The sequence below is a fragment of the Pleurodeles waltl genome, chromosome 3_1 (assembly GCF_031143425.1).
Source record: "Pleurodeles waltl isolate 20211129_DDA chromosome 3_1, aPleWal1.hap1.20221129, whole genome shotgun sequence".
NCBI classification, from domain to species: Eukaryota; Metazoa; Chordata; class Amphibia; order Caudata; family Salamandridae; genus Pleurodeles; species Pleurodeles waltl.
The window spans coordinates 1,224,424,783-1,224,444,773 of NC_090440.1; the positions used below are offsets into that span (position 1 = coordinate 1,224,424,783).

Consider the following 19,991-nt stretch of genomic DNA (forward strand, 5'->3'; position numbering starts at 1 on the left):
ACCTACTTCCCTCTCCTCGCATGGTCTGTCTTACACTTCCTCAACCATATCCCCACACAACTGGATTCTAATCGCACTTCATCCTACCTAATACCCCCTTCACCTCCCAACACTCCAGACAATTTGAATGCTTTCAGTATCCTACCCAGCATTTTATCCCCTGCCGGATCAAACCCCCTCACCAATTTCCCATAAAAATACAGCCTAGCCAAGTTCTGCGCATTAGTCATGGGAGACAGGCCCTTGTCCATCAATTCCAAAGCAGAAAGCATCTCCGATCCTTCACTTCTGAAATTCCATCCAGGCTAGCTGATTGCTCCTCCTGGTGGCGTCTGCTAAAGACCTCTCTACCAGCCTAAGAACTCTCAAACCCCCACTCCCAGACTTATATAGAGACCTTGACCTCCTTCGCACCCAGAGCCATGCTGTGAAAACTGTGCCACTGTGAACAAGATAACGAATTAGCGATAACATTATTCACTCCGGGCACATGTGTCAACCTTGAAGACAAAATTAAGGAAGCCCAACAATTTCTGCGCCTTACGAAGCTCCAGACGCCTTTAAGGCCTCACCTCTTGAAGGAAAGCCTGAAACTCCTCCACTTTCTGCCTCGGCAAACTTGCAATCATACTGACCGAATCAAGTTAAATTCCCCAAAATACAGTGACGTACATGGGCCCTTCGTCTTCTCAGGAGCTAGGGGCACCCCGAAGGTATCTGCCATGCACTCAAACTGCTGCAGAGCCCTGCCACAATCACAAGAACCTGCCTTCCCTACAAACAAAAAATAATCCAGGTAAAGTGTGACCTCCTTGTGCCCACTCCCCTTCACAAAAATCCATTGCTAAAAGAAGCTGAAAGCCTCAAACAGTGCCCAGGAAATAGCACAACCCATGGGTAGCACCCTGTCCCGGTAAATGGACCCATTTAACTTCATCCTCGACAATGAGAAATCCCCAGGGTGTATAGGCAGCAAGCGGAAAGCAGACTTAATATCACACTTTGCCAGTTGAGCCCCCTGTCTGCAGTGCCTGACCAAGCCCACTGCATCACCAACTGAGGCATACACAAACCTCATATCCTCCACAGCTATGAAATCTTTGACCATTGCACTTTCGGGTCAAGAAAGATGGTGTATCAACCTGTACTCTCCAACCTGCTTCTTATGTACAACCCCCAGTGGCGTTTTGATTAGGTCAGCCAGTGGAAATTTACTAAAAGGGCCTACAATCCTCCTTTCTTGTATGTCAATTACCGCAAATTAGGTCCTTGGTACCCCACTTGAAAACCTTCCCGAAAACCCTATTCTAGTCTCAAAGCCACCTCTGGATTTTGGGCAAGCCATGGCAGTATAGCATCTAGTATAATTGATGTAAGAGCCCTTTGAACCAGCAGCCAGCAGGGCCCTACTGTTCTCTTCCTTGCCCTGACTTAAATTGCTCAGCTGGGCTGGCCAGCATAAAGCACTGCATGATAGGATGTCTGTCCCTGCACTTGGAGCACTCATGCTTGAACCTGCAGGGATTCCTGTTGCAGAAACCTTTGTTAAAATTCCAGCAAGCCCCTAATGTTCCATCTGCATACACATTCTTGGTCCTATTATTGGATTGCCCACTCCAGACTGAGTGGGCAGCGGCTGAAAGGACTTGTATGTGATCTGCAAACCACTAGCTGTATGCGTTGATGCAGTAGATTGGGTGGATGACATCAGCTGCATTCAAAGCTCTGCATTTATGTTCTCCCATGGCTTGTCAGGGTTAACACTGACCCTTGTCCTGAATTCCTCATCGTAGCTAAGCCAGGCAAACCCCCCAAAATGCATTTGGGCCTTCCAAATAATGTCCGTATATTTAAACAAGGCAATTCCCCAGTCAAAGTATTTATCACAGTAGATGCTAGCATAGATTAAAAACACCGATGTCCAGTTCTCCATGGTAATAGGAACCCTAGGTCTCATGGCCAGCTCCCACTCCTCCTCCTTCAACCCTTCCTTAGCCTGAATATCTCTATTAAATACATCCAAGTATTCCTGCTTCCATATCTTTTCTTTTGTTTTATCGGAGAGATGTGACCCTAAAGGCATGGCCAGCTCCATAAAGGCCAAACGTTTCTTATGCCCTGTATAATCTTTGGCCTGTTTACCCTTGCCTGTTCCACCCTTGGCTGTCTCTCCTTGCACATCTGTAGTGCCCCCATCTGTTGTCGTAACCGCCTCTTTTGGCTGTGTGCCCTCCCTTCCAATCACTCCATCCCACACTTCCACAAATCTGCATTCCTTGCTAAGTGAACACCCCTCTTTTGCAACCCTTATTGCCCACCAATCCTTCTTACCTATGGGCATATCCGTTTCCTTTTTCTGCCGCCTGGTAGCTGAGGCCATCAGCTTTTTCTGCCCTTGGGTGCCTCCTACGTCTGCACCTGATACCTGCCACACACCAACTCCTGCCGCCTGTGAATCCCCTCCAGGCCCCACCATCCACTTTGATAGCAACCCCATCCTCCTCATACACTTCACCTTCCTCCCCATTGTTACTCTCCACATCATAATCCAGCTCCAAAGCATCCTCGTATTCATAAGCATCACTGAATACTTGGTCCTTCGGTTGTGATTCTTGGTAAGGTCTCACAGACCCTTCCTGTGCTATCTGCCCCTTGTGTGGCACACCACGCATTCTATCCCGCGCTATAGGGAGGGCCGCATGAAACCCTCCTATTTCTTCAGACCAACGTCCTGGGGCCCTCATGCTCCTCGTTGGTGTCACCAACCGAATGCCAGCTTCACCTGCTGGTCTCGAGCCACTGCTCATCTGACTGCTACAGCTGGGTGCGCCTCTGCCTAGACTGGAAATACCACCCGACCCAAACCCTTCTCCCTGCTCTGCCTCTTTAATGTCTGCATGCACCCACTGCCAATGCCCTTTCAGGCCCTTTCTGAATCCCACCCTTCACTGGAAACCCTTTTGCTTTCTTGAACTTCCTCGCCTGTTCCCTCCTGTTTTCCCTAGCCTTACATAAACTTTCCCATAAGTCCTCAGTCTCCTCCACTCCCCAGTGCTGTTCTCTGATCCTGGCCTCGAGCTCCACCATCTGCCCATCGTACTGCTCACTCCCCAGGCCAGCCCTACCCACAATACGCTGGGCCCCTGTCACATCCCAACTCCCACTTCCACAGGGGGCAGCCACACCCGCTGCGAAACCCAAGTCCCGAGGGCCTGCACAAAAGACAACATTTCGCCCCCCCTGTCTGGCACCACCATTACCGTCGCCTGCCTGTTTTCTCTTGCCTACCATGCCCTGTGCCTTTGTCCTGCTTCTCATCTTGCTACTGCCCACCTTGGCCACACTCAAGTCCAGGAGGCCCTCCCAACCTGCACCCTCTGTCAAACCCCTGACCCCACCTGACTCCCCCTGACCTCCAGCATCCCCTTCTATTGGACCCTCTCCCCCCTGGGGCCTTGGAAATATCCTGAATAGCCTCAGCCCTTCACTGGCTGGGGTCACCATGAAGCTCTTGCACCTCCCTCCTGTCTTGGCCCCCCAGTAGAATCCTCCCTTTCTTCCCCTTCCCTTTCCCTGTAGCTTTTCCCTTGGGGAAGCTGCATGCCAATACGGCAGCAGCCACACACCCTTTGCCGCGGCCCGGGTGGGTCTTTCCATGCCAACCCAGGCCTCCTGAAGTACTCTGGGCTGCCCCCAAGGTCAGCAGCGCCGCCTGCACTGCTTTGTGGTCGGACCGTAGTGCCATCAGAAATCGCGTTACGCTAGCTTTGTCGCCCTAGAAACACAACACGCTAGCTTCAGTCAAAGCATGTTAACCTCTAAAGAGCTCCGACAAAAAGCTCCTTACCTACTTCCCCAAGAGCCGGAAGAGGACGTCATTTCCTCTTCCGGCTCATTTATCCCCCCGCTCCACCCCATGTAACTTCCCTCCCCAAACCAATCCTGTTCGCCTTTCTTTCATCCATGAAGTCTCCAGGTGAAAGACAAGTCTGTGACTAGCTCTCTCCAGGACCCTCCATTCTGCGAGTCATTCTCTGCCTGTAATTTCTGGTACTGTCTAATGCTCATTCTTTCAGCACCACAATTTGTGAGCTCTACAAATATTATAATATAACTATTTAGCATAGAAGGTGCATTCCTGTAAAAGACTGTGCTATCAGATATTAGCCATATATTTGTGAAAACAAGCTTAAAATGCATCAATGAACCCCTTGATTACTTACTGTACTATCCAAGGAATCTGCTCAGTGGGTTGGCTCACTTAGTACGTTTGCTCCTGAAGCAGCATTTGGATTTATCATAAGTCTATAACTTTTGTGAGGTAACATTGAGGGTCAGCAAGTCCTCTCTGAACGTTGTTCCAGCACAGTTGAGCCCTACCCTGGATCTCTGTTTCTTCCAGGTCTGTTCCTGGGCCCTTTTTCCAATACTAAGCCATAAGAGCTGTGGAGTGGGGAAGGGGTAGAGCTGTGAATGGTGGTCAGGATTCTCATGGGAGTACGAGGTAGGTCCAGCCAGGGTATAGAGTACCATGTAAATGACAGCCTTACTGTTAGAAATGGGGTCTCTAGTTGGCAGTCAGTTTACCCCCTGTCCAAGTAGGGACCCTCACTGTAGTCAGGGTAAGGGAGTCACACACCTAAGATAACCCCTGCTCGCCCCCTTGCTAGCATGGCACATGCAATCAGGCTTATCTCAGAGGCAATGTGCAAAGTATTTGTGTACACACACACAGCGAAAACAGTATAAATGGACAACAGTTTAGAACAATATCCAACATACACAAGAAAAGATATAACTTTTTAAAGTTAAAAGAGCCTTAATCCATAGGAATCAATGGATGTGTTGTTTTAGCACAAAGTAGCTGGTATGCGTCAAAAATAAAGCCGTAGGAGAGGTGATGCATCAGAAAAGCAAGCGATGCGTTGATTTCTTACTTTCAGGTGGGATCGCGTGTTGATTCTTTCCCTGCAAGATAGGAGATGCACCGATTCTCTCCCCCGCAGGAGAACAATGCATCGATTTCTGGACACACAGGCTCAGGCCCTTGCTGCGATGTTGAAGATTTGACGCCCAGGGTCGATGCTGGAAAATTCAGACACGCGCTGTGTCAATTTTTCTGATGCGCACACAGCAGTGCATGGATTTTCCCCCACAGATTACCAGCTTCCACGTATAAGGGCCCAGGGAATGGATTTGGCACTGGCAGATAAAGTCTTTGATGTCCCTGAAACTTCACAACAGGAGGCAAGCTTAGTTTAAGCCTTTTGAGAACCTTGTAAAGCAGGATGTAGAAAACAAAGTCCAGTCCTTTCACTCCGAGGACATAAGTAGCAGCAGCAGGCCAGCACAGCAAAGTAACAGTCAGAGTGTCATGCCCTCCTCAAGCATCCAGCTCTTCTCCATGGCAGAATGTCCTCAGTCCAGAAGTGTACTGAAGTTGTGGTGTCAGTAGTCTAATATTTCTACTTTCTGCCTTTGACGTAGGTAAACTTCAAAGGAAAGTTTTTGTAGTCCACAAGACCCTGCCTCTCCCTGTCCTACCCTAGACACACTCCAGGGAGTTGAAGTTTGCTTTGTGTAAGGAGAGGCACAGCCCTATTCAGGTGCAAGTGTCATCTCCTACCGCCACTCTAGCCCAGGAAACCCATCAGGATATGCAGGACACACCTCAGCTCCCTTTGTGTGACTGTCTAGAATGAATTCACAAACAGCTCAACTGTCAGCCTGACCCAGATGTGTAGTCCACAGCCAGGCAGAGGCGCAGAATGGTTAAGCAAGAAAATGCCTACTTTCTAAAAAGTGCCATTTTCAAACTTACAATCTAAAAATCATCTTCACAAAAAGATGTATTTTTAAATTGTGAAGTTGGAGACCCCAAACTCCATGTCTCCAGCTGCTCCTAATGGGAAACTGCACTTAAAAGATCTTTCAAGGAAATCCTCATGTTACCCTATGGGAAGGATAGGCCTTGCAATTAGGGGCGTAGCTTCGGGGGGGGTTGTGTGGGGTGCACACACCTCCCAATAAATTAACTTTCTGGTAAATAGTTGGGTACAGATGATTTTAGTCGGGTATGGTGAGATGTCTGTCGGATTTCACCAGAAAAGTTTACATGCATTCAGACAAAAACAAACGCACACGCTCTCCCTCTCAGTTTTTAAAGTCGTCAAAAGTATTGGTATTTTTACAAAATATTGTGTGTTCCCTCACCTAGTACCCCTACCAATCCACATTCCTCTTGCTTTCCAGTGCCCCTTAGACCCATCCCATGCACCCTTCTTGTTGAATAATGTATTTAAACACTACAAGCTAGTCGGATTGTCGGAAAATCTGAAGCTCACACCCCTCAATCTTATTGACCAAGGTACGTCCCTGCTTGCAGTAGTGAACTCCGATTTTAGCAGTATTTCACTATCAGGACATGTAAAACAAACTAGTAAGTGTCCTTCATTTTATATACACTGCACCCTGCCCATATGGCTGACTTAGGCCTGCTTGGGGGTGATTTACATTTAGTAAAAGGGAAGGTTTGGGCACTTGCCAGGTCAAACTGTCAGTTTAAAACTGCACACAGACACTGCAGTGGCAGGTCTGAGCCATGTTTACAGGGCTACTTGTGTGGGTGGTACAAACAGTGATGCAGGCCTACTAGTAACATTTGATTTACAGGCCCTGCACACACATAGTGCACTTCACTAAGGACTTACTAGTAAATCAAATATGCCAATCATGGAGAAAACCAATCACCAACCCAGTTTCGACAGGAAGCACTTGCACTGTAGCACTGGTCAGCAGTGGTAAGTACCCAGAGTTCTAAAGCCAGCAAAAACGAATTTCAGCACAGGATCACAGGAGTAGGTCAGAAGCCAAAAAGACAGGGGAAACCATGCTAATAGCTGATGGGTCTAACACTTACAAATATAAATATGAAAAGTGTCTCTTGGCTTCCTTCAAAGGTTATGCAGTAAACGATGAAATTCACAAGTATGCTTTGATTTCTGAAAAATATAAAATGGTTAAAAGAACTTAACCGCGCTGACACTGCACTTATTGTCATGTTTATTCCCATTCAAAGTTCATTAGAGAGTCCTTCTAGATAGGTAAATATTTTAGAACTGTTCTCTCAAGCCTTTACAAATATGTATTTATTATGATTTTCTGCCATTCTCCTTAAAGTATAAAACTAGAATCGGGGTGATTAAGGCAATTACGTTTGTAAATACAACTAGCAACCTGCATTCCTTATTTTACTACCTCTCTAAACCAGGTGCTGTGAAAGGAGACACTCTTATTGAAATCGGGACTGGTCCCACCATTCACACGTTACTCTCGGCTTGTGAAGTTTTTAAGGAACTTATTGCTACAGACTACTGTGACCAAAACCGGCAACAAATCGAAAAATGGTGGAAGAAGGAGCCAGGAGCCTTTGATTGGAGTCCAATTGTCAGATATGTTTGTGAGCTCGAAGGCCACAGGTAAGAATAGCCCGTGGTTGTTGTGGCCATTTAATTCATAAATGAAGCAAGATTCTAATAAAGCAAGATGCTAACGTTTTATGACCAAAGGCGAGACAGTCGCACTCATCCTCCTAGACCTCTCAGCAGCCTTTGACACTGTCTGCAACCACACACGTCTCCACAACACAGGAATTTGCCTCCGCACTCTAAAAAAAAAATCCTTCAAATAGATTCCCCCAGAGACCAGGAAAACAGTCACCAATGCACTCATCAGCACCAGACTAGACTACGGTAACGCCCTCTAAGCCGGCACCACATTCAAACTCAAACGCAAACTCCAGAGAATCCAGAACACAGCCGCACGCCTCGTCCTTGGCCTCCCCCGCCACGAACGAATCTCACCACACCTCAAATCCCTTCACTGGCTCCCCATAGACAAGAGAATCACTTTCAAGATCCTCATCCACACACACAAATCCCTCCACAACACCGGCCCGACCTACCTCAACGAAAGAGTGAACTTCCACACTCCCACCTGCAACCTCCTATCAGCCGAACTCGCACTAGCTACAGTCCCCCGCATCCAATGAACTACCACAGGAAGCAGGGCTTTCTCTTACCTCGCCCCCACAACCTGGAACTCCCTCACCACCAACCTCCGCAAAACCAAAGACCTCCTACTCTTCAGAAAAAACCTCAAGACATGACTGTTCGAACTGTAACCCCCCCCCCCCCAGCCTCTCCCCTCACGAGCGCCTTGAGACCCTCATGGGTGAGTAGCGCGCTCTATAAATTTTTTGATTGATTGATTGAATCAGCCATGTATTCGACCAGGAGCAAAGGCTGCATTTTGAGACTCTGCTAGGAAAGACTGCTGTCCTATAAATTGAGCGTGGTATACAGTTATTTTGCACCTTGGATTGGATCGCACAAGAAGTACATTAATTGGGCTAGCAAACATACTTAATGGATTCGTGAATATTGGTTTTAATTCACCATAAATCTGTGACCTCCCCTTAGTTTAGTCCATGGTTCCACAAGCCATGACTAACCAGGTCAAAAAAGGGGGGATGTTCAGAATTGAGAGATCTGAACACTACATTTCAGTCAGTCATGAATATCTTTTCAAAATGTGTTGCACATATCCATAACATAACTGTATTTTTGGGTCTTTTAAGTGTGGAGCAAAGCCACTTAAACTATTCAGAGAATTAGAGTGCTATCAGAGAAAAAGAGTGCTATCACACGAGATAGACTAATTGGTGAGTGCAAAGGTCCCTAATATGTAGGTATCACTGTTTCGCTTGGGTGCTAGATGCCAGCCTAAATAAAATGCTGTGTTCATCATCTGTGCTGGAACACTGCAGAAGTGATTGGAGATGCTCTTCATGCTCAGACTAGTTGCTGTGACATGACCCTAAAGCATGGCACTCTCAGATTGAAAAGTATAAGCAACCATTTCTAACACAGGAGAAGCTTTGTTGCTGCGCTCAGACCTGCATGCTGAGTCTAATGTTGATTGCCTGTGAGTGACCTGGCATGTACCCGAGACTTTGTATTCTCTCCAAACGTCTGGTGCCAGAGCTGAAGATGCATGAGAGGTCGATGAGTTCTCCACTTCACAGCAGAAATGGCAGTGAGAAGGTGAGCAGGCCCATTGTTGGAGGTGGTTGGCCTCTTTTTTGGCACTAATAACGGGAACTGGAGTTCCACCTTACTGATTGGTGTTTGCTTGTGCCTATCTGGTGGATAGCCTCGGGAGTCAGACGTGTGACAGAGCTCTTACAGCAAACAAATTCTTCAGAGCGTTCCTTATTATATTCCTCCTGATTTTTGCAAAGCTACTGATTGTTTTTTTTTTTTCCATCAGCATCTGTGAGCATTGAATGACTAGGAATCTTCTCACTTCTGACCTCTTGCGATGCCTTACTTTCAAAAGAAAAAGGACAGAGGGCATTGCCCTAAATCACAGTAGAGCACTGTAACCCAGGAGCAGAGACCTAACCCGATAACCTAAAGCTCAGGCTTCAAACCTGCTGATATGTACTCTTGAACTTCTTTACAAATGAGATCATTAAATTTGTCATCTTGGGTTACATTACTTACACCTTCTTGATGAGATGGGAGAGTTTGAACAGAGGGAACCCTAATTCCTGTGTCACCAACGGATTTTACCTTACTTGTTAATAATTGATTTGACTCTAGGGCAGGTGCCCAAGTAGCAGTTCTCAAAAACATCCAGCACTGGCACATAATGCTCTTGGTAACCTAACACCATGTGGTGATCGAAGGCCATGCAGTCTGACACGGCTTCTGACACCACAGTAGATCCCTATTCTACCACCAGAAGAGGAACCAAAGATGATGGCGAAAGGTCTCAGCGTGAGACAATTTCCAAATCGAGTGCTGATGAAAAACTTCAGACCAGTTAAAGAAATGTGTGTACAGCCATGGGCTGCAAGATCAATACGCTTACCATCAAAGTACCCTGTTTCAGATGGATCACCATAATTTGGGTGATTGGATAACTGCAATGGATTTGATGAGTCGTCGAAGTACTTAGACATGGAAGGAAGAATATTATCGCTTGAATGTAGGTCGGAAAACTTTGAAGAGCATTCCAGAAGTAACATCCGCATTGTGGTCCTCCCTAAAAGAGCAGTGTTCCGTCAATGAAGCTGTTTCTGGGGGACTGCGTCAATACGATGGTGGTGCTGATAGGCCTCTCCAAATTTTGAATAGCAAAGACCACCAGTCCTCATCGAAATCAGGGACCAGGGCACGGCTGATCTCTTGAACTATAGAGATTAAGATGTTATACTTCAGGGAGTAAAACACATTGTCACGATTCATTTTGAGAATAGCTCAGTACACATTTCCCCAGACTTCAGTTTGTCGGTGCATCAGCAAATAAACTCTTAACTGCAAATTAAAGAAAGGCCTCAAGAAATGGGGTTTAAATATATGCTATTATTTCAGGCAAAACTGAAGGTGGTTGCTTATACGAAAGCACAGTTTTTCAGCACTGCTAAGGAAGCATTGATTGGACGATTGATAGAGCTGGACCTCAGGATGATACTGAATCCAATCATGTAGTGTGGCAGTGGCGAAAACAAAGAAGGAGAAACAGTAGGGGTTGCCAGCAAGCTGGAAAACCAAGCAGCACCCACATAGCATGTGCTAAGGTGGCAGACATTGAGCCTTTAGCAAACATGCGGAGGCACTCTGCTTCAAGACCAAGAAAGGGCACAGGGTGCCTGCCAAGGGTCTCAACATAATAGCGATGACTACAGAAGACATAATTTACCTCGCCGCAGTTGATAGTGTTGATTTGAGTATCTATGCACGCCAGTCTGAAAACTTTGCAAGTGGTAGGCCTGATTGTAAAAAGTCAAACATGGTAAGGCTTTCTGGTTTAAGGCAATCTGTTACTCCTAGGTGTTTCATTTAGATTTCAGATGGCGATTTTAAAGTAGGTTGGGGTTTGTTGGAAGGGGTAAATAGTGATCCCAGTCTCTGGCACTGTGGGATGTTACACCCATGCCTGGTGTACACAGTGAGATACAAGTGAGCCTATAACTGCCTTCGGCTGCTGCATGATATCTTGGAGACACATACTGTGTTGCTAGAATAACACAATATTAGATTAGTGTTTTTTCAAATGGTAAAACACCCAGTGTTACATTGATAGCTGGGAATGTTAATGGAACGGCAGACCCATGTAAAAGGCAAAAGATGCATGCGTATTTAAAACATGGGGTGCCATTATTGCCTTGCTGCAAAAAACGTGAGTTGCCGATGAGAAGGCCAATAGATAGCCCACATTAATTCACTTAAGTACAAGGTGTGTGAATATGGGTAAAACCAGGAGTTCCTTTTGTGTGTGTCAATAGAGTGGTTGTTCCTGAAAGACAATATGTGATGATAAGGGGTCGGCTGGATGAGGAACCCATTCTTCTTCTAATTTAATTTTTATGTCTGCACCAAATGAGGCAACACTACATTGTTTTGTGCAGATTAATGACACATATGGCCAATGTCCCCTCTAAAAAAAACTTTCTGTGTGCTGAGGTGCAATGTCTCTGTGCACTGCAGCCAAGGTTGTGTGTGCTACGAACGCAACAATGCATGCAACACTTACCTGGGATTCCAGTTTAGGCCAAACAGGCATACGTTCACATGTTTCTTTATTAACATTTGTTAGACTAAACAGGTTTAAAAACTTGCATTGTGTGTTACACCTTCTGTCATGCAGCTTTGCACTGGGGTATATACTCTCAGAGTGGCAGAGCTGGGCGAGCTAGCAAATTCATAGGGAGGTCTGAGCCAGATCTCACATGAAATAGTACAGCAAACTGCATGCAAAATATGAGACAGGGACTCTTTCTAATGAAAATTATGTTATTTCTCTAACAATTGCATTTTAATTTATGTGTATTACAATAGATCATAGCACCTCGAAATGAGGGTGACAGACTTTGACACCTTAAGAAATGGGCAGCAGACTGCCACAACCCTAAAACCTAAAACCCAGCAGTGATCTTACACAGAGGGTGCAGCATCAGATTGTAACCCCAAAGAGCCATTCTTCAGACTGAAACATCACTCTAGAAACCTAAGAGGCTGAAATCACACCAGGTCCGTAAGACCATATCATAATAAAAGAGTATGTGGTGTACCACAAATGCACTTTCCTAATATCAGTATGTAGAAGGAGTATTTGAACCTGTCTCCCTAGCCCTGCATGCATGTGTGGAGGAGTGGAAAAGATGTGCACATACTTTAATGGGGGCCCTTTGAGAAGATTATAGACAACATGCTAGTTCCATTTCTGAAGTGCCAGTTCTGATGAAGTCCTTACAATATTGCACATTGCTGTAAGTGGATGATATTGGTGAGGGATCTCTTAAAGGGACATTGCCAAAGTAGTGTAACCAAGTATCATTTTTAAGAAGAATCACTGTAAACATGTGAACCATAATCCTACACCTAAAGCAAACCAGACCTATTGTCCCTGCAAATGCTTTTTAGCTCTATCAAATAGATGAGTAAACAATGGTTTTGTTGTGATAATGTAAACTAAAAGTGTCTGCCTTTCACACCAGTTTTGTCTGCAGTCATTAAATCTGTAAGACACTAACACACTTTTTCTCTGCACATCTTTCTGAAATTCTCCATATTCACAAGTCATTCGTCATTTCTTTCCTTTTCAGCACAATCTTTTCACTCTCTCCTGCACATACTTCCTTTCATCTCATCTATTTCAGTATCCCGCAACCACTTACCTGCTCCAAGCACTACATTTTGTTTCCCTTTGGCGATGTTTTATTTTGAAAGTGTGTAACTCCTCAATACTTTTTCCCACAGTTGCAATTAGATGTGACCATCGATCTCTGTGGCCTGTCGAGAGGTAAAAAATTGGAAGTGCGTGCAGTCCGAATACCTTTAGGACCCACTGACAGGCACTGTGAGAAATGGGAAGTGCAGTTGCCTTTAATTCTATAGCCCTGAATCACATCCCATCATATTCATTTATTGCATACAAAACTACAAATGCACAACTTTCGGAAAAACTAATCCTCTGAGGTAATGCATGTGAGAAAGTAGCTTCTTTCTAGCATGGTTACCCCCATTGTGACCTGTCTGTAATTGTGTTTTGACTGATGCACTGGGATCCTGCTAGTCAGGACCCCAGTGCTTATGGTTTGTGGCCTACTTGTTAGTCTGTTTCACTGTTTTTGTCAGTGTGCTTGACTGTGTAACTGGAGTCTTGCTAATCAGAACTCCAGTGCTTATGCTCTCTCTGGTTCCAAATTCGTACTTACATACTGGTAACCCAGTATTCAACTCCAAATTGGCTTATAAGTCCCTAGTTTATAGTACATAGGTACCCAAGAGATTGGGTTTCCAGGGAATCCTTATGGGCTGCAGCATTTCTTTTGCCACCCATAAGGAGACCATACAAATACTTCTTCAGGACTGCCATTGCAGCCTGAGCGAAATAGTGTAAGCACTATTTCACAGCCATTTTCACTGCACCAGGTCACTTATAAGTCACCTATATGTCTACTCATCAGACCCTGAAGGCTAGGTGTATAGTACCAGTGTGTGAGGGCACCCCTGCACTAGTAGAGGTGCCTCCACTTCATCCAGGCCCATTTTCCTGGACTTTGTGAGTGTGGGGATGCCATTATAAGTGTGCACTACATATAGGTCAATACATATATGTAGCTTCACAATGGTAACCCCAAATATGGCCATGTGAGGTGTCTGTCAACTGTGAAATGTACCCCAATACTGATTCCAGTATTGGTTGCAGAATCCCATGCACTCTGTAGGCTCCACCATGGCCCCCCAGTACTGCCATACCAGTCTACTGAGATTTTCACTGCAGCTCCAGCTGCTGCCACCTCACAGACAGGCTTCTGCCCTCCCGGGGCTTGAGAAACTCAAACTTAATCCCAGGAAGGCAGACCAATGCATTTCCTTTAGAAGAGGGGTATTACACCCTCTCTCTTTGGAAATAGGTGTTACAGGCATAAGAGGGGTATCTTACCAGAGCCTCTGGAAATACTTTGAAGGGCAGAGATAGTGCCCTCCCTGCATAATCCAGTTTACACTGGTTCAGGGACCCCCAGTCCCTGCTCTGGCGCGAAACTGGACAAAGGAAAGGGGCGTGACCACTCCCCTGTCCATCACCACCCCAGGGTTGGTGCCCAGAGCTCCTCCAGAGTGTCCCTGGGTTTTGCCATCTTGGATTCCAAGGTGGTGGGATACTCTGGGAGCATCTGAGTGGCCAGTGCCAGCAGGTGACGTCAGAGTCCTCTCCTGATAGGTCCATACCTGGTTAGGTAGCCAGTCCCCCTCTGAGGGGTATTTAAGGTCTCTCCTGTGGGTGTTTCCTCAGATTCGGATTGCAAGACTCCAGCAGGGATCCTCTGCATCCTTTACTTCATCTTCTACCGACCGATCAACCTCTGACTGCTCCAAGAACTCTACAAAACTGCAACAAAAAAGCAAAGACGACTTCTGTGACCTTGTAACTTAAGCTCCTGCCAGCAGCTGCAAAAGGTTCCAGGTTGCGCATGCTCTGAGGACTGCCTGTCTTCATCCTGCACCAAAAGAACTAAAGGAATCCCCCGTGGAGTGACGGAGTCACTTCCCTGCTTCAGCAGACACCTCTCTGCAGCAACGACCAGTACTCTGGGTCCCCTCTCCTGACGACGAGCATGGATCCTGGAACACAGGTCATGGACTAAAGTGACCCTGACTGTCCAAAGGTCCAGCTGTCCAAATTTGGTCAAAGTAAGAGCTTTCCTACCTGTGCCAGACAGTACCCATGTGCATCACGTGCAGCCTAGGTCCCCAGCACTCTGTTCTGCGATGCTCAGCTCCCTGAGTTGTTCTTCAGCGGCATGGGATCCCTTTGTGTAGCCCTGCGATGACTGCCATTTTAAACTCCTTTGTTCCCGTGCTGTGGGACTCCTGTGCGCGCTTCCTGGTCTTCTGAGAGCTCTGTGGGCTGCTGAGAGCCCCCTCTGTTTCCTCCTCCTGGGTAGAGTTGACCTGTTCCTTCCTGGGCCTGGGCAGTGCCATTTTCCGCTAACTGCGATCTTTGCGTTTACCAAGGCTTGTTTGCGGAATCTAGTGATGAAAACCAGACTGCATTCATCCATCCGGCGTGGGACATCTTCTGCATCAACCAGGAACCCGCATCTATCCTCTTTAATGCAATACTGACTTTGTCTTCTCACCGGTGGTTCTTCTTTTGCACCTTCATCCGGATTAGCAGGGACTCTTGTTCTCCCTGGAATCTTCAGTGCTTCTTGGCAGTTGTCCCCTTCTTCCACAGGTCTTCATGTCCAGGAATCCATTGTTGGTGTCTTGCAGTCTCTTCTGGTTCTTACATTATCTTCTATCACAACCTCTAGTGTGTTTTAGGAAACTTGCTGTGTTTTACTCCTGCTTTCTTGGGCTCTGGGGTGGGTTATTTTACTTACCTTTGGTGTTTTCTTACACTCCCAGCGACCCTCTACACACAACACTTGCCTAGGTGGGAAACTGACTTTTGCATTCCACTATTTTAGAACATGGTTTGTGTTCCCCCTAGGTCCATTGCAACCTATTGTGGTTTCCACTATTTGCACTATTTTCTGACTGTTTACTTACCTGTTTTGGTTACTAGTGTATATATTATGTAATTTACTTACCGCCTAAGGTAGTATAGTCTCCAAAGTATTTTTGGCCTTGTGGCACTAAAATAAAGTACCTTTATTTTTGTTAACACTGAATATTGTCTTTCATATGTGTGAGTACAGTGGTATTGCAAGAGTTTTGCATGTCTCCCAGTTCAGCCTTGGCTGCTCTGCCTACAGCTACCTCTAGACAGCCTGGCTTCTGGACACTGACTACATTTTACCCACCACAAACCAGGCCAGCCTCCTACAATGCACGATTAAATAGTATGTGAAAGCAGGGAAAATTACCCCTTTAACTGCTGTTGGGATTGTAAAATACACAAATTTACATGGTTCAGTGAGCCCTAGTGCCACTGTATCTACTGCATTATTGGTAGCTACTCTCCTGGTAATAGCATCAGCTCATGCACAGCACATGAAAACAGCAGCTGGTGTCTCTGAAAGAAAATACCAAAATTAAAGCTGTGCAGATGCATAGCAACCATTGGTGCAGCACATGCAGTGTGAGAACTGGGACCAGAGAGGCCCACTGAAAGGTAATTATTGCTGTATTTCATAGTTCAAACAACCTAGCAGCCCATTTTGTTTCTTGTACTAGGCCCATGCCACACTGGCTATGCAAATGGTGTATCTGAGTACATTTCTCAGCCATTTGAACATAATGGTAGTGACAGAATTAACATTGAACTTAAACAAGCATTTGCAATGCAACGGGTCTTGCTTTACATTGAGTTAGAGCTGTAAGCGCTGTAAACTCCTAACTGGACTTTTCTTGCCACATTAAATGAAGAAGAAAAAAAAAAGTGTGATTGCGCTGCGAAATAAAGAGAAAAAGTAGGCAGAAACCATACGGAAAACATGGAGCCTCGTATGTTTCTAGTAGTTTACTGGTGCTCTCGAGGAGGGCTAAACACTGGAAAAGGCATGAAGTATGCATGCCACGAACCAATGAAAGTGACTGACGTAACATGAGCATGGTTAAAATCCCCCTAAAGAGAGATTAGAAGAGGGACGGAGCGCTTTGCGCTCACCCCTAAAATGTGGAGCATTTAACCGTTACCTTTCAATACAATCTGGGACAAATGAGTTAGCATGAGGGAAGGAGACAGCACACCTTTCAGTCAAGTGCTTAATTAAACAATGAAGAAATTAGGCGCAGAGTTAAAAACATAGCATTACCATCTAGGGTAAAAAAGTTAGACAAATAGTTCATTTAATGGCTGATTTGTTTTTCAAAGTGAGAGAAAAAAAACAAGTATTAGTTTTGGCTTTCACGCTTAACCAAATTGTGTGACCTTAGGCAAATATTTTATTTCAGCAATCCTCAATTTTCTTCATTATCCCATATGAATGCTCCTTCAAATAGGTGAGCTCACAATAGCAGGCAAAAACTTATTGAGTTTGGTTTGATAGACTGTCATCAGGGCCACTGGATTTGTGCAGCTGGGGAGGGCCAAATTATACAGCATGGTCGAATAAATTATGCAGCAAGAAAAGGCTAATTATTTGGCATAATGCGGCACATTTTGTGATAGTATTAAATCATTATTTTGTAATTTCTACACTGTCTGGGCATAAGGTGTACCTAATTAGTACAAGGTTATAACCCAAATATAGCAATACCAACAGAAAGGTTGCCAGTCAACCTTTGCAAAAGACCTTCCACTTCGTGGAAACATGTGATGATGCATTTTTTAGCTGCTTTTAAACTGTTCGATCTAGGAACAATTTTTTTGTTAAAATCTGCAGATTACACAGCAGATGATGGATTATGTGGCAAATGCATCAAATCTATAATGATGTGGAAAAATGCCACAGCCGCACAATCACATAATTCCATAGGCTCAACGATAATTTAGCTTTATGTATAAAAAGGTTGTCCACTTACAACTTACTTGCCTATTCGTTGACAGTCATGTCTCCAGGATAAGTGTCTTTCAGTGCAGTGATAAGCTTCTGCTTGTAAAAGAAAGGTACTTTTGAATTTTGGATTGACTTCATCATATTTTATGTGTGTTGCATGGTTTGGATGGTAAACATTTCAGGGATCATTCTAAAAATGGTTAAAATTGCTAGGACAGTTGGTCCTGTACAATGATACAGGAAGAGTTTGCTGGCTGATCTTTAGCTTTTTAATTATCACCCGCAGGAATGGAATATGTGAGCCAAGAACAGCAGAAGCCGTCCCTGCAGCATCAGCGGCATCCTCTAAAATTCAAACAGTGCCCACAGCACAGTCTTTAAAGGAAACATCACTGCTGCTGTAGCCATGTACCTGCCGCCCAAAACAAATGCAGCTACTTGTGACCTCCTGCAGCCACAGTGCAGTGGAAGAGGAATATTAAACTGCTGTTCTCGTCGTCCAAGCTGGTCTGCTTTCGCCACACAACATCGCCGTCACTGCTCCCTGTGCTTGTACAACGCGCAAGTGACCATTTTTAGCCCTGCTCACATTTTAAAAGCAGCTGCTGCAAACGGTCTCTCCAGTGATGTGTTAACTGTTCACGCTTCGCAATCAACATTGTTCACTTGGGGAAGTCCTGGTGTGCGTGTGCACCATAGAGTGAACACTTCGAATGGATCTATAGTCGCCACTCAGTAGTTATTATTAGGACCTAATTTCTATAGAAAAGTGTCTGGAAAGTTTTGGGGTGAACGGTCAAGCAGGGGCAGAGAAAAAGGAGGGATCCCAAAACGCTTTTTTCCCATGTATTTTTCCCATAGGTATTTTGAACAGCAGTAGCGCCCAAACCGCTGGATGGAATTAAACCAAATTTGGCAGAAATGTAGCTCTTTGTTCAAAAAGCTACCTTTTTTGTTATTTGGTGCAAATCTGTTTACTAGTTTTTGAGAAATTAAAAACATCTACATTTGTGTATGTATATATGTTTGTGTGTGTGTGTGTGTGTGTGTGTATATATATATATATATATATATATATATATATATATATATATATATATATATGGATGCAAAGGCTCCACGAACCCGCTGTATCTTGTGCTGAGATCTGATTGGCTATCAACACTAACTAAGAATTGTTGGCTGCCATGTTGGGACTTTGTTTAAATCGAGTCCCAGAAAATAGATTATTTTTAAAAGGGGGGGCTGGGGAGGGACACTCTGACCCCCTAGCCCTGGTGCTAGCCCTCGTAGAGCAAAAAAGCTTTTTTGAAAAAGTTGTCAGTGGGAGTCGCCACCGATCCGCCTAAAATGAAACAACAAAGCAAAAAAAAAAGCATGAGCTTCCACGCTTGTTTTAAATGTAGCCCCCGGGTGGGCCAGGTCCTGGGGGCATTTACATTTTGAATGCGAAGGGTGCTGTCTAGCTCCCCTCCATCCCTAGCGATTGCTACCTCCCTGGGGCTTTAAACTAAATGGATGCTGGGAGGCTACCCCCCACCCAGCAGCCCCGGGGCCCGCTACCTCCCGGGACTTTAAACTAAATGGATGCAGGGGGCCACCCAATCCCACCCGCAGCCTTGGGGACTGCCACCTCTCTGGAGCTTTAAAGTAAATGTGTATGGGGGGTCACCGGGCCCCCACCCTGCCCACAGCCCTCCAAGGGCTGCCACCTCCCTGGGGCTTTAAAGTAAATGGTTGCAGGGTGCCATGCAGCCCCAGAGACCACCACCTCTCTGGGGCTGCTTAACTTTGGAGGTGGGGTGTTGCCCCCTAGTGGAGCCAATTATGGCCCTGGGGACCGCCACCCACTAGGGTAGGCCCCTGCTATGTCCCGGGGTGCCCACCCTGGGACATAGCTGTTTTCTCTGACTGTCAGAGCAAACACTCCGGTTCCAGCAAGTGAGAGCTGTCCAACAGCTTTTACTTGCTAGAAGCAGGGGTTTCCTGTTTCCATGCCTGCAAACATGCAGGCAGGGAAACAGGAAACTATTGCTCTCACACGGAGGGAGCCATATCTTTACCAGCTCCCTCTCTGTGACGGCAATGCTGGCTCCCCCGTGGTCCCCAGCCATTTTGACAGGATGACCTGGAAGGCACCCAGATTACATGGCCAGGCCCTGGCAGATCGGGTCTCTGGGGCCAAAATTGGCAAGGCTCCTGTGCTTTTTTGTAAACAGCCCATGGTCCCGGGGCATTAACATTTTGGATGCAGGGGTGGGTACTGGGGGGCGCAGCCTCCCGCAGCCCCAGGGACTGCTACCTCCCTGGGGCAGAAGATCTAATCAAATGTGGGGGGCCATCCAGCCCCCCGCAGCCACAGGGAACACTACCTACCCAGAGGCAAAGACAGTATTAAGAGGAGAGGGGTGCCTGGCCCCCTGCAGCCCCAGGAACTGCCGCCTCCCAGGTGCTAATATCGAATTTAATG

The 19,991-nt window shown here is 45.9% G+C and overlaps 1 protein-coding gene across 2 annotated transcripts in view; it reads left to right on the forward strand.

Moving 5' to 3' along the window:
* The window catches only part of LOC138285071 (nicotinamide N-methyltransferase-like), a 222,953-nt gene that overhangs the window by 40,207 nt on the left and 162,755 nt on the right, over window positions 1–19,991 (forward strand). For both annotated transcript variants that reach the window (XM_069224561.1, XM_069224560.1), the window contains exon 2: window positions 7,271–7,478. In XM_069224561.1, coding sequence (XP_069080662.1) covers window positions 7,271–7,478 — 208 coding nt within the window. The remainder of the gene's footprint in view (window positions 1–7,270; window positions 7,479–19,991) is intronic.